Consider the following 12,553-nt stretch of genomic DNA (forward strand, 5'->3'; position numbering starts at 1 on the left):
TTGCTATAGACTGGGCTTTTATATCTGGATAAAAAAGAGCTGAGAACTGAGTAGCACATTACCAAAAATACAAATATTATCTTTCATTCAGTATGTAACTTCCTGTGAAAATCATAACTTAACCAAAACTTTACCTTCAAGCTCATTAAAACATCTTTACTGGACTAAAACTCACTCTTCAATATTGTCAAAAATATTATCTAATATTTAAGTTCCAGAGTCAATAATTAACTTTTCATGTGAAATAAAGAAACATCAGAATAATACCTTTGCAGGGATTGTTTTGTGTTTAGAGTAAAAGCAGAGAAAAAAGTCCTTTTTCACTTTTAAAATCAGTGGGTTTTACAAAGGCATAAACATAGATACAGGCATAAAATTCCAACTTGAAAACAATGAAACTTCAGACACATTCAGTAAATTCCTCTTTCCTCCCAGCTGGCATATATAAGCAGGTATTGTAACACCCCATCAGTGGATCAGGCATAGCTATATAAAGACACATATGAACACTTGAATCATATTTCAAGGCTGCAATGGACCTTGGTTTATAAAGTTTAACTCCCTCATTGTTAGAGTGACACTGAGGTCTAAAGAAGGGAAACAGCTTATCCACATTGACATCATTGGCAGTGGCAGACTGACCACAAGTCAGGTTTTCTCAAACTGAATGTACCTGATAGAATTTGGCTATGAATAATTAAAAAATGGGGTACTTAAAAATACAGGTCTCTGGGCCTTATCTTCAGAGATTCAAATTGGGTGGAGCTGGGAAGGTACCCAGAATTTGCTGTTGATGATACTACAGCTGTTCTGAGAACTAAACTCGAAGAAACACTACGCGAATTCTTTAAGACTTAACTATTTCCAAAATAAAATGTAAAGTAGTATGAGAATTTCCAATCATAGCTTCAAAGATATTGTTTTTTTTCTCCCCACTGCTTCTCAGATATTCATGTTTTCATGGCAAACACACAATCAACAAAAGTCAAAGTCCGTTGACTGTCCAGGCATGACTTTGAGTGTCACAAGGAGCCCCTGCAAAGGGTTGGAGATATGAGCCTCTGGCCATTTTCTTATGTTACAAAACTATCTAGCTAATGTATTTCTAAGGCAGTGAGAGGAATATTTCATTCCAGGAAATAACTGAAACAGTGAAATTGTTTAAACTACTAATGTTTTATTACTAATACAAATAAAAATTTCACATTTATACAGATTTGCTTTTCAATAATGTATTTACTTATTTATTCAGTGAACATTTCCTGAATATCTACCAACCAAGCCTTTAGTCGACATCTGCTGCATCATAAATGTCCTCAAAGTGTTTCCCAAAACAGACTTGATAATTAATTGGAAAATGATACTGGAAGTTATGGGGATTAGGTGCAGAGTTTTATTACCTTATACAGCAGTATTTATGATTACAATAAAACATACAAAAATGTTTTTATATTAATATAATACTAAAGAAGTTCAATGCTTGTAACTATTTTAATGGGCTTCTGACTTAAAGAAAATTTACTTAGGTACAATAACAAAGTAGTAATTGGAATCATAGTTAACTAAAATAGAAAATAAACTTCATAGGTTACGATTTATATTAAGCCCAATAATTCAATTCTAATGACAGTCTTGTGTTTTACATTTAGCCTTATATGCTCCTTTATGAGTTCTCTGCAAAGCATATATGAAGCTTGAATGAAGCAGGTCCCAAATTTTAATTAATCTTGATGAAATGCGACAGATTACTGATTTAACTCAATTGAGAGTATGGGATTATCATCTCTAAATCAAAGATGACCCCAAAAGATTTACCATTATGCTTTTGAGTATGTACTCATATCCTGTCATTTCAGATTATTTTGACTTATTTGTTGTTTCTCCATCTTGTAAAGGATTTAAGGCTGTTATTTCAAATTAAGGTTTGCTTTTCGGACTTTTTCTGATGAAAGAAACAGTTGGATCTCCATCAACAGATTCACAGCTGACAGACCACATTCTGTCCATGGCTTTACTTTATTTTCTGGAGGGCACTGCACAGGATTCCAATTTCACCTACAAAGAAAAACACCATCAAAATGGGCCACTTATATAATAAACAAACACTCTTCAAGTGTCCTCAGTGCAAAGCACTAGGGGATAAGTGGGCTTCTTGGATGAGCTGGGTGCCACCCCAACTTTCAAGGAGCTTACAGCCTCATTATGTTATAAGTACTTGCATGTTTTAGAAAATGCCAGAGCCATTAATGTAATCAGCATCCCTTTTCCATAGGTCACTTCCCAGGGAAGGACTTAACAGGTCTCTCCCCAGGCAAATCATTAGCTGTTCCATTTCTCTTTTACATTACCATCTGCATATGCTTCAAGAAGCGAAATCATTGAACCTAATAGTATGGTTCACACAAAACTCTAGTGTCAGAATCACCTGATGTCTATAAACTCCCAAGAGTTATCACAAATTTGGTAAATTTAGCCTTGGCTATGACTCAAAGCTATTAATTTTTAGCTGGCTTTTCATTTGATTCTGATGTACATTCAAATTTTAGAATCCATGGTCTAAGCAGATAACTCAGTCTAGATGGCAAGATCACTGGATGAAGGTGTGATGCAGCCTTCCATTTATGCCATGTCTTCACATACCAGGTAAATGAGATTGGAAAGGAGAATATTTTAAACATAAAGAACTGCATGGGCAAGGGTTAGGAGTCTGGAAAGAGCATGAGAACTAAAAATTGATCAGTGTTGCTGGAAGAGAGTATGAAGGGCTAGAGAGATAATCAGGTGATAAATGAGGTAACCCTGTGATATTCTTAAGAGCAATTATTATAATATTCTCATTATGAAGGAAGAGTGGAAGGCCAACAGATGAGCCACTGGACAGCTTATAAAGTGGATAGAACCAGGCAGAGTGATAACAACTGGACACTTAGTGTAGAAGGGATGGAGAGGCGAGGGAGAAAAAGGAACATGGCAGTGACAGGCCAAGTGTGGAAAGGTGGAATGATGGTAGGAGGTGGAGTGGAATCTAGGAAGGTCAAAGGAAAAAGAACACAAGGGTAATTCTGACCTTTTTGTCAAGTTCTTCTCCATCAATGAACCCATGGCTTACATGGAGGTGCTTTTCTCCTTAATTAAATATTTCAATAAATTTATTATTTTTCCTATGGCGATGGTAGGGAAAGACAGTCTTCGATTACTGAGAAACCGAGTGGCCTCATAAGGTGTAAATTACTTACTGTTAATGGAATCAGCCAAAATCTTAAGCTGCTGGGTATTGTCCAAGACCTCAATCCTTTGGGTGTATGGGTCGTAGCGAACTGAGAAGGGCCGAGGTATTGTGGCAGCAAAGTTCCTAAGACCAAAACCACAGGCTTGAGTGAAGGGCACCATTTGGAGAAAGGTAATCTTAAGAGAGTTCTCAGTGGCATTTTACTTCTTTTTTAGGAACACGGACACCTCCCTAGAGCAGGGTCTTCAACAGCCAGGGCTGAGGCGGGGGGAATGGAGTTTTAGTGAGTCTTCTTGGGAAGCCTCTGTGTGTGTGTATGTGTATGTACAAACACATATATACACATGTTTATTTAGTCACCTGGCTCCAAGAAGACAGAGATAGCTTACAATGAAACTACTGAATACAATAAAGCCACAAACTCCTATCATTAAATAAAATCAAGAGTAAGTAAAATCTAGCTAAAGAATGCTATATAGAGGGAAAAAAGCTCTGAAATGCTTGACAATCAATGCAGAGGGAAATAGCTCTCAAGTGGTGAAGAAAGCACTATGTTAATAATGAAATTTAACATTGATGGAGTACCTTCTATGTTCCAAGAACTATGTTAAGTTCTAACTGTCCAATGCTCTTTACAAATATCCTTCCTTATTTAACCTTCACAAAAACCTTAGGAGAAAGGCACCATTGCTATACCCATTTTACGGATGAGGAAACAGGCTTGGAAAGGCTGCGTGACTACTAAGGCCATACTGTCAGTAAGTTATGCAGCTGGGAAGGAACCCAGGCAGTCTGACTCTGGCCTGGACCCTTTGCTTTCCTGCCTTCCCAGTGCCTTACTCCTGGATCTGGGAGAAATCCACCATGAGGGCCTCTATGAGGGACATCATGCAATACCATTAACAAGATGTTGCAAAGTAATCACAGATTTCTAAGTTGGCCTCTGGTGAACCTATAAGCTGCTGTACTGAAAATACAATGTTACGGGAGACAGTAGGGACCTCCAAGTTTGGCAAGAGTGGCTCCCCAAGTTCCAAGTCAAGCTGCCTGGGCTGAAACCCTGCCTCTGTCTATTATGGCCCTTGTGACCATGGGCAAAGGGGACCACTCTTATGTACCCCAATTTCCTCTGTAAAATTGGGGCATTAGTGGTACCTGCCTCAGGGGGTTGCAGCAAATGCTGTTATACTATGGTGTAAGTGCCCCATGAGTGTTAGTTGCTATCTTTCATGAAGAACAAATGGCCAAGTATATATTTCCACCTTTTCTTCTCTGAAAGGAGCTGTCTCAACCCAGCTGGTGGCATGAGCCACATGTTACACATCTGTGATTTTGCCTGCTCTGCAGCTCTTCCTCCTTCTTCCCATAAAGCAGCTCATTTTTGCTTTGGGTGATTTACCCCTACCCTACTAGGTGTGTATCAGTCCAGAAGTCAGTATTCGGTGCCAGCCCTCCTCTGGCAAGGAGGTAGCATGTGAACCATGCTCAGCCAATCACATCTCTGCCTACAACTTGAATCTTAAAACTCCAAGTGGTTAGAATTGGTTTCTCCTGGCTGAGATGCTTTGAGGGAATCCAAAGGGATGTGCAGATTCCTTGTTTTGAACTCCGTTCTTTAGCATTCTCTTTGATTCTCTGAGCCACTTCTCAGCAGAATGGGGTTTTCATGGTTGTTTCCCTTGAGGCCTCGGTACTGACAGGCCTGTTTCCTGGCAAGCTCTTCCCTGCTGGTCTCGGACTGATCACTTGCTGGTTAGAGAGTTGTCTCCAGGAGGGCCCATCCAAATGTGATCTTGGTATGACAGGGTGCTCATCAGCACTGCCTCTAAGCTCCAATGCCTGGGTCCAAACCTTGGGCCTTGGAGGGAGAGGGGGATGATGCTGGAAGGAGGCTAGGCTCCCAGTTTAGGAGAGAATTAAAAAAGCAGAGCCAGAAGGACTTGAGAGCTCTGGACAGAGCTGGAGAAATAGTCATTTTAGGCCACACCAAGTGGATTTGTGGGCCAGCATTTTACCTTTAATTATCTAAAGATAGTAGACCTAAATTAAGGAATATCCATTTTAAAAGAAAGAAACTTAGTCCTCTTTGAAGTCTCTTTATTCCAAAGGGTTCTCAAACAAATGTTAGCTGGACCTGTCTTGTCCCACAATATTACCTTGCAAATGTAAGGTAAGTGGATGAGCTGGCAAAAGGATAATTTTTACCTTTCTTTGTGAGGGGTCTGGGGGGGATGGAATTTGGATTTAGAAAGGAAGGACTAAGATGTATGTTCATTTGTCTTTGACTTTCTCCCTCATGTCTCTCTTTTCAAAAGTGCGGATTTCTTTGAGAAGTCATTTATTCTATCACCACTCCCCTCCATTCCTCTGACCTCTCAGAGGCCATAGATAGGGTTGAAAGCTAACATACCCAGTGTCATAGACTCCCAAAGGCCTGTATGTTCCATGCCTGTCATCCATCACTGATAAGATTTTTTTGAGTGGTAACATACAGTGAGTATTAGGATATTCATGTCCAGGTGGACCCTCTGCCCAGTCTGTCTCCTGCTTGGGTGCAGGAACTGTGCACTCAGAGGGCCAACAGTCTCAGAGTCCGAGAACCACTCCATCAGCCTCTTGCTGAACTGCCTCTGGGATTAATGCCTTCACCAATTATTTATTGAGTGCTTACTCTGTGTCAGGTATTGTTCCAGGGGCTGGAGGAAAAACAGAAAATAGAAAGAACAAAATTTCTACCCTCATGGAGCTTACCTTATGTAATATATTACAAGTTAATAAGTATTACAGACGCACTGGTGGCAGGGATGAGTAGAAATAAGTTGGTTAGAGAAAGACATATAGAGATTAAATTTGGGTAAAGACACAAAGGAGGAAGCAAATTTTGTAGGTGTTTGGGAGAAGAAAGTGAAGAAAGGACTTCCTAGGTTATAAGACTTCTTTGATTTTGTGGGGAGACTTCTCTGGCCACTCTGTATGCAGGAGGGTTCAGTGTCTTGACTTGGTGGTTGCGTTGAACAGGGACCAGGTGGCAGGGGTGTGTGCAAAGGTCAGCATGCCCAACCTTCCAACAGAGAACGGAAGAAAAGGAGGGTGGAGAACATGGGAGAGAAACTGTCTATGGTACAAAGTTGCTGTAGGCATTGGAGTCCACTCTCCTGGCCAACCACCCACAGATGAGTGGCACCAGTCTGGAGGCCCCCAGAGCTAGTGGCTCACCTTTGTCACCACCTCACCTTACTTTCTCCTTGGCATCATTAAAACTCTCCGCCACGTAATACAGGGGCTGGAACTCCGTGACAGTGTAATTTTGGATGGCTGTCTTCTCCAGCTCCAGGGGGAGAAGCTTTGGCTTCTCTGATAAGCAGTACTGTAGGCCCCAAGTGAAAAGTTATTATCACTGTTAAATCAGGATCAGTATTCCCTGCTGCATCCCATAGGCCATTTGTGCCCCTTCTCTCATCTCACCCCGATTCCTTCTACATCACAGCCCAAATGCTGTGAGCCAAATTACTTTGCACATACTAGGTTCTACCCTTCATAGCTCATCTAAAACCTACAGCCAAGGGAGAAAGGAGTAATTCATTCCAATTACTTTCAAGTAAGGTGGTCAATAGATGACGTGGGAGCCAACCACACTTTCTGGCATGTGTTTGCATACTCACAAGGCTGCATGCATAGGTCAGCCTTGGAATCAGGAGGCCCCTTCTCCTCAGAGATATGTGTACTTGCAATTCCATTTCTATCTGTAAAACCCACAGCCATCATCAAATCATAGCTGCTAAGGTACCAATCACTGGAGAATGAGTTCCCAGGTTGCATATCAAAATGGATACAAATAGGGTTTCAACAATATTGAAAGCACAATAATGGTTTTCTGTACCCACCACTTTTAAATCTATCCTTGGTTCCTGTTAAGGTCATACCTGTAATTCACCAAAGGATGACAGGAGCCCAGCACCATATGCCTTTATGGAGTCTCCTTGTTTGCAGAGCCCAAACTCCACAGTAAACCAGTAAATCTGGAATGGAAACTCAATCTGAGAGCACACTCTGTGATGGTTAATTTTATGTGTCACCTTGACTGGATGAAGGGATACCTGAATAGATAGTAAAGCATTATTTTGGGGTGTGTCTATGAGGGTGTTTCTGGAGGGGATTGGCATGTGAGTCAGTGGACTGAGTGGGGAAGATCTTTCCTCATTGTGGGCGGGAACCACCCAATGGGCTGGAATCCCAGATGGAAGAAAAAGGCAGAGGAAAGCCACATTCGTATTCTATCTCTCTTGGAACCAGGACACCCTGTTTCTCCTGCCCTTAGACATCAGAACTCCAGGCTTTCTGGCCTTTGGATTCTGGGACTCGCACCCAACCACCACCCAGGGGTTCTCAGGCCTTTGGTCTCAGACTGAGAGCTATACCATCAACTTCCATGGTTCTGAGGCTTTTGAACTTTGACTAATCTACGCCACTGACTTTTCAGGTTCTCCAGCTTGCAGGCAGCATATCGTGGGACCTCTCAGCCTTGATAACTGTGTAAGCCAATTCCCCTAATAAGTCCCCTCTCAGATTTCCCTCTCTCTCTTTCTCTCTCTCTCTATATCTCACTGGTTCTTTCTCTCTGGAGATCTTTGACTAGTACACACCTCAAAGAAGGAGAAGGCAGCAACGGCCCCAGTGCCATGGACAGGATTGCCCAGGTAGAAGCCTGTGCAGGTTTGTTCTCTGAATCAGCATGACCTGTGATCACGTCTCTGTGTCCTGTGTCTCACTCTATCTAGTCACCTGTTGAGTGTTGGCTGAATGTAAAGCATGACGGAAAATATCAGGAGGTACTAAGAAGCCCCAAAAGGAGGCTCCCAACAATTTGTTCTCCATATGACAGGAACTCCTCCATCTCTTTTGTTTTTTTCTCTGTGGTGTCAACTAGACTGAGATGTTCCTCAGATGCTCTGAAGCTGGTAGAGCTCATTAGGCACAACAGTGGGAGGTAGCAGATTGGGTAGTGATAGAATCAGTGAGGAGAATGTCCCATCATCCATGCTAAAACTTGGGGATGTTTCTGAAGTCAACTACTGCATTTATGCAAATAACCAAGTACTTTTCTTTCAATAACTGACAGTTCAATATGTCCTAGAGAGTTGGCCTGAAAAAAAGAATATTGGGGTTCTGGGGCTAAGAGGAACCCAGAGCTCAGTTAGCTGCTGGAGACAGTCACAGTTTCAGAGAATTAGGGGTAGGTTATTAGTTACATCTGTTTATTGGACTAGAAAATGTTAAACCTGGGAGGGCTGTCAGAGCTCAGTCAGTCTGACCTCCTCACATACAGGTGAGGAGTCTTCAGCCCAGGAAGGTAAGGCAACATGCATGTAGTTACACAGCAAATTAAGGGCAGCAAGAATCCAGGACTGTTCCCCAACCAATCAGTAACATTTTTTCAATCAGTAACAATTTTTTAGAAAAGTCGCATTGGTGATAAGTCATTTTAATATTGTTATGGCAGATAACATGATGCTTTGAGTTCCAAGTTTATTTTCTTTGTAGAAATGAGAAATTCTATCTAGCTCTGTAACTTCTTTGAAAGCCGCTCCTTGCATTTCTGTAGCCTCTGGCATTTAAAAACCCATGTTCACAAAAATTTAAATAATTCAATTTAAATAGTTAAATATTTAGTTGCTTTTGAGATGGGCAAGATATGAGCTATTGCATCCCATTTTTTAGAGATGAGGAAGAAAAAGCTACTTGTCCAGCACCTGAAAGCAGCTGTCAGTGAGAAAATAACCTTCTGGGAGTTTTTAGCCTTTTGATGGAATGAGTTCATAAGCTTCTAAACTGATATATCTTAATAATAGATTTGCACTCGTTGGCAGTCCATAATTCAATTATAAATGTTTATTTTTCAACTTCCAGGACAGGCAATGTGGCTAGTGGCTGGGGTGGGATGTACTAAAATTAGAAACGAGTATGAAGGAAGGAAATCACCTGCTATGTAGAATTGCTTCTATAGCCCCAGTGGACAAGTGTCATCAGATATACTCAGGAGAGGAAAGTGTTCAGCAAGAAGGGGAAAGCCCACCCCCATTTCTCCCTCATGTCTGAGAAAGAAAAGATCCTAATGTATGCTCTGGTGTGAAAAGTAGAGATGTAAACATTCCATGTTCAAAGCTCTGGATCCAGATTACTTCATACACACACTTTATGCCAAGGGTTTTCAAGGGCTAGCTACTATTATAGCCTGTTGGTGGGTTCAAGATACTGCTTAAAATTTAAGAGATGTAAACATCTGCAGGTAGCTGATTTCAAAATCAAGTTATTAAGGAGAAATCTATCAAAATGTGAAGTTTCACTTGTGCAAATGTAACCCACCACATTCTGATTTTTTTCCCCAGATAACCTGGCTTCCAGGGGAGTAGGAAAGTTTCAAAGACCTGAGGGCCATAGCCTATAGCACTCCGCCATCCACCCAGGGAGAGAAGGGACTTACTGTGGCGAGCTTTTCAATGTATTCATCAGGTGCACCCAGAGAGGCAAGGCCAATTTCCTGTAATTGGGGGAAAACAGAACCTGTTCTGTTCCTGTAATTGGAACCACAGAACCAACCTGGTACTTGGCCATAAAAAGGTGATGGGTGGCCAGATGCCTTCAGAACAGCCCACATAGACCCTGAGTGTGTTATCAAGTCTTTCCTGCCTATATGTTATAGAATCACAGATCTCCAGGGTAGGGGGATCCTTTCACCCTCACTTGGCCCTTTGTTTTCACTTTATAAGTGAGGAAATTGAGGCACAGAGAAGGGAAGTGACTTGCTCATGGTCACAGGGTCAGTTAGTATCTAAAGCTTCTTCTCTTGACTCCAGCTCAGTGATTATTCATCAGCAGAACATTCCTGGAATGTTAAATGAGTCTTAATCATGTACCCTGGAAACATCACAGGAGAACTGCAGATAAGTGGTGACATCGGTCTAGGCATATATATAGCTGGAGAGTCTAACACATCATAGATTAATTCTCACCACAGCTTCTGTTGCAGAATTCCTCTACTGTCTCATTGTCTCTTTTACAGCACTTACTGCAGCCTGCCTTGTGTGTATGTGTCTTTCCTACTGTATACATTAATTCACTCTCAAAATATTTATTAAGTTCATTTGATGTGCCAGGCAGTGTATAAAATCAGTAAAGACATCTTGTGAGTTTTAGTGGAGACAGACAATAAATAATGAACATATACATAACTATGTTAGAAGAATATAAGTTCTTTGGAAAGAAGAAACAAAAGAAGAAATAAACAAGAGGGACTAAGAGCTCCAGGGGATTCAGGGGAGACTTCGATTTTAAATAGGGTTCCAGGGTAAGCATCATTGAGAAGGTCATATTTGAGCACAGACTTGAAGGAAGTGGAGTTGTTGGTTATACTGACATCTGAGGGAAGCACACTGTTGGCCAAGCATATAGCCAGTGCAAAAGCTTGCATTTCTTTCCCAAGAAAAGGCAGCGTTGTTTGGGTCAAGAAACAGGGAGGAAGCAATGTGGCTGGAGAAGAATTAGTGAGGGGGCAGTGGCAGGTGATATCAAAGAGGGATCCAGAGCCAGATCATGTAGAATATATTTAGATGTTTTAGGGCTTGAGTTTTTCCTTTCAGTGAAACAGGAGCCATTGCAGGGTAATGAGCAGATAGATGGTCATGATCTCACTTGTGTTATCAAGCACTCCTTCTGGCTGCTGTGTGAGAATAGATGGTAGCAGTTGAGGGTAGAGGCAGGACACCAAGAGATGGTAGGGGTTGAGGGTAGAGTAGGACACCAGGAGACTGGAGGGTAGACAGGGAACAAGGAGACTGAAGGGGTTGAGGATAGACAGGACACCAGGAGACTGGAGAGGTTAAGTGTAGACAGGACACCAGGAGACTGGAGAGGTGGAGGGTAGACAGGATACCAGGAGACTGAAGAGGTGGAGGGTAGACGGGACACCAGGACACTAGAAAGGCTGAGTGTAGATGGGACACCAGGAGACTGGAGAGGTTGAGGATAGACAGGACACCAGGACACTGGAGAGGTAGAGGGTAAACAGGACACCAGGAGAATGGAGAGGCTGAGTGTAGACAGGACACCAGGACACTGGAGAGGCAGAGAGTAGACAGGACACCAGGAGACTGGAGAGGTTGAGGGTAGATAGGTCACCAGGACACTGGAGAGGTAGAGGGTAAACAGGACACCAGGAGACTGGAGAGGCTGAGTGTAGACACAATACCAGGGCACTGAGAGGTTGAGGGTTAAAGGGACACCAGGAGACTGGAGAGGTGGAGGGTAGACAGAACACAAAGAGCCTGGAGAGGCTGAGTGTAGACGGGACACCAGGACACTGGAGAGGTTGAGAGTAAATGGGACACCAGGAGACTGGAGAGGCTGAGTGTAGACAGAACACATGGAGACTGGAGGGGTCCAGGGTAGAGACCACTAGAGGGGGCCACTGAGGAGGCTACCGCAGTCACTAGGATGAGAAATGATAGTGGCTGAGACCAAGTTGGTAGCAGTAGACATAATTGAAATGGTCAGACTCTACACATATTTTGAAGGTAGAACACACAGGATTTTCTGAAAGATTGGCTGTGGGGTTAAGAGAAAAAGGAGTTGGTAATGTCCCAAAGTGCTTATGGTTTGATCAGCTGGAAGGGCGGAGTTCCTATGAACTGATAATAGAAAAAGCTGTGCTGGAGAAGGTTTGAGAAGGAAGATCCAGAACTCAGTTTTGGATAGGATGTTAGAGATGTCTTATAGACATCCAAGGGGAGATGTTGAATAGGCAATTCAATATGTAAGTCTGAATTTGGGGATGGAAGTCTTGGCTGCAGATGTAAATGTGTCCGTCATCAGAGTAGAGATGGTATTTAAAGCCATGAAATTGAGTGAGATCACCAGAGGAGTGCTTGTAGACAGAGATGAAGACTATGATTAGACCCACTTTGAAGCAAGAAGCTACATGGTCTGCATCTCTATATCACTCCCTGGGCCAAGTCCAGAGCCTGGTTCAGATTAGGCTTATAAAATACTTTCTGATTTACAGTGAACCAAATTCAAATTCTTAGCCTGGATCTGCTCTCTCAATTCAACTAGAAACCACTGATAAATCCAAGACCAAAATGGCGCCTTGTTCTCTTAGTCACCATTCTTTGTGAGCCTAGAGTTTGCCTACAACAAGGGGGGCCCCACATTCCCTGTACTCCAGCCCCACTCCATCCTGTACTGTAGTGGGAAGCAAGTCCTGCCTCTGATCAAAAAGGAATGTTCTCAGGAAACTTTCAACATGACTTGCTGCCTTGGAACTGTCCA

The 12,553-nt window shown here is 42.3% G+C and overlaps 1 protein-coding gene across 2 annotated transcripts in view; it reads right to left on the reverse strand.

Moving 5' to 3' along the window:
- Positions 1-1,155: 1,155 nt before the first annotated feature.
- PAH (phenylalanine hydroxylase) overlaps positions 1,156-12,553 on the reverse strand; it is a 78,419-nt gene continuing 67,021 nt past the window's right edge. Inside the window, exons 9-13 of one of the 2 annotated variants that reach the window (XM_003832571.6) lie at positions 9,711-9,767; positions 7,153-7,248; positions 6,463-6,596; positions 3,237-3,352; positions 1,156-2,055 (exon numbers count right to left, since the gene is read on the reverse strand). In XM_003832571.6, coding sequence (XP_003832619.1) covers positions 2,012-2,055; positions 3,237-3,352; positions 6,463-6,596; positions 7,153-7,248; positions 9,711-9,767 — 447 coding nt within the window. In that variant the 3' untranslated portion in view covers positions 1,156-2,011. The remainder of the gene's footprint in view (positions 2,056-3,236; positions 3,353-6,462; positions 6,597-7,152; positions 7,249-9,710; positions 9,768-12,553) is intronic. The other variant, XM_008958014.5, reaches the window with a different exon arrangement.

This window comes from Pan paniscus, chromosome 10 (genome assembly GCF_029289425.2).
Source record: "Pan paniscus chromosome 10, NHGRI_mPanPan1-v2.0_pri, whole genome shotgun sequence".
Lineage (NCBI taxonomy): Eukaryota > Metazoa > Chordata > Mammalia > Primates > Hominidae > Pan > Pan paniscus.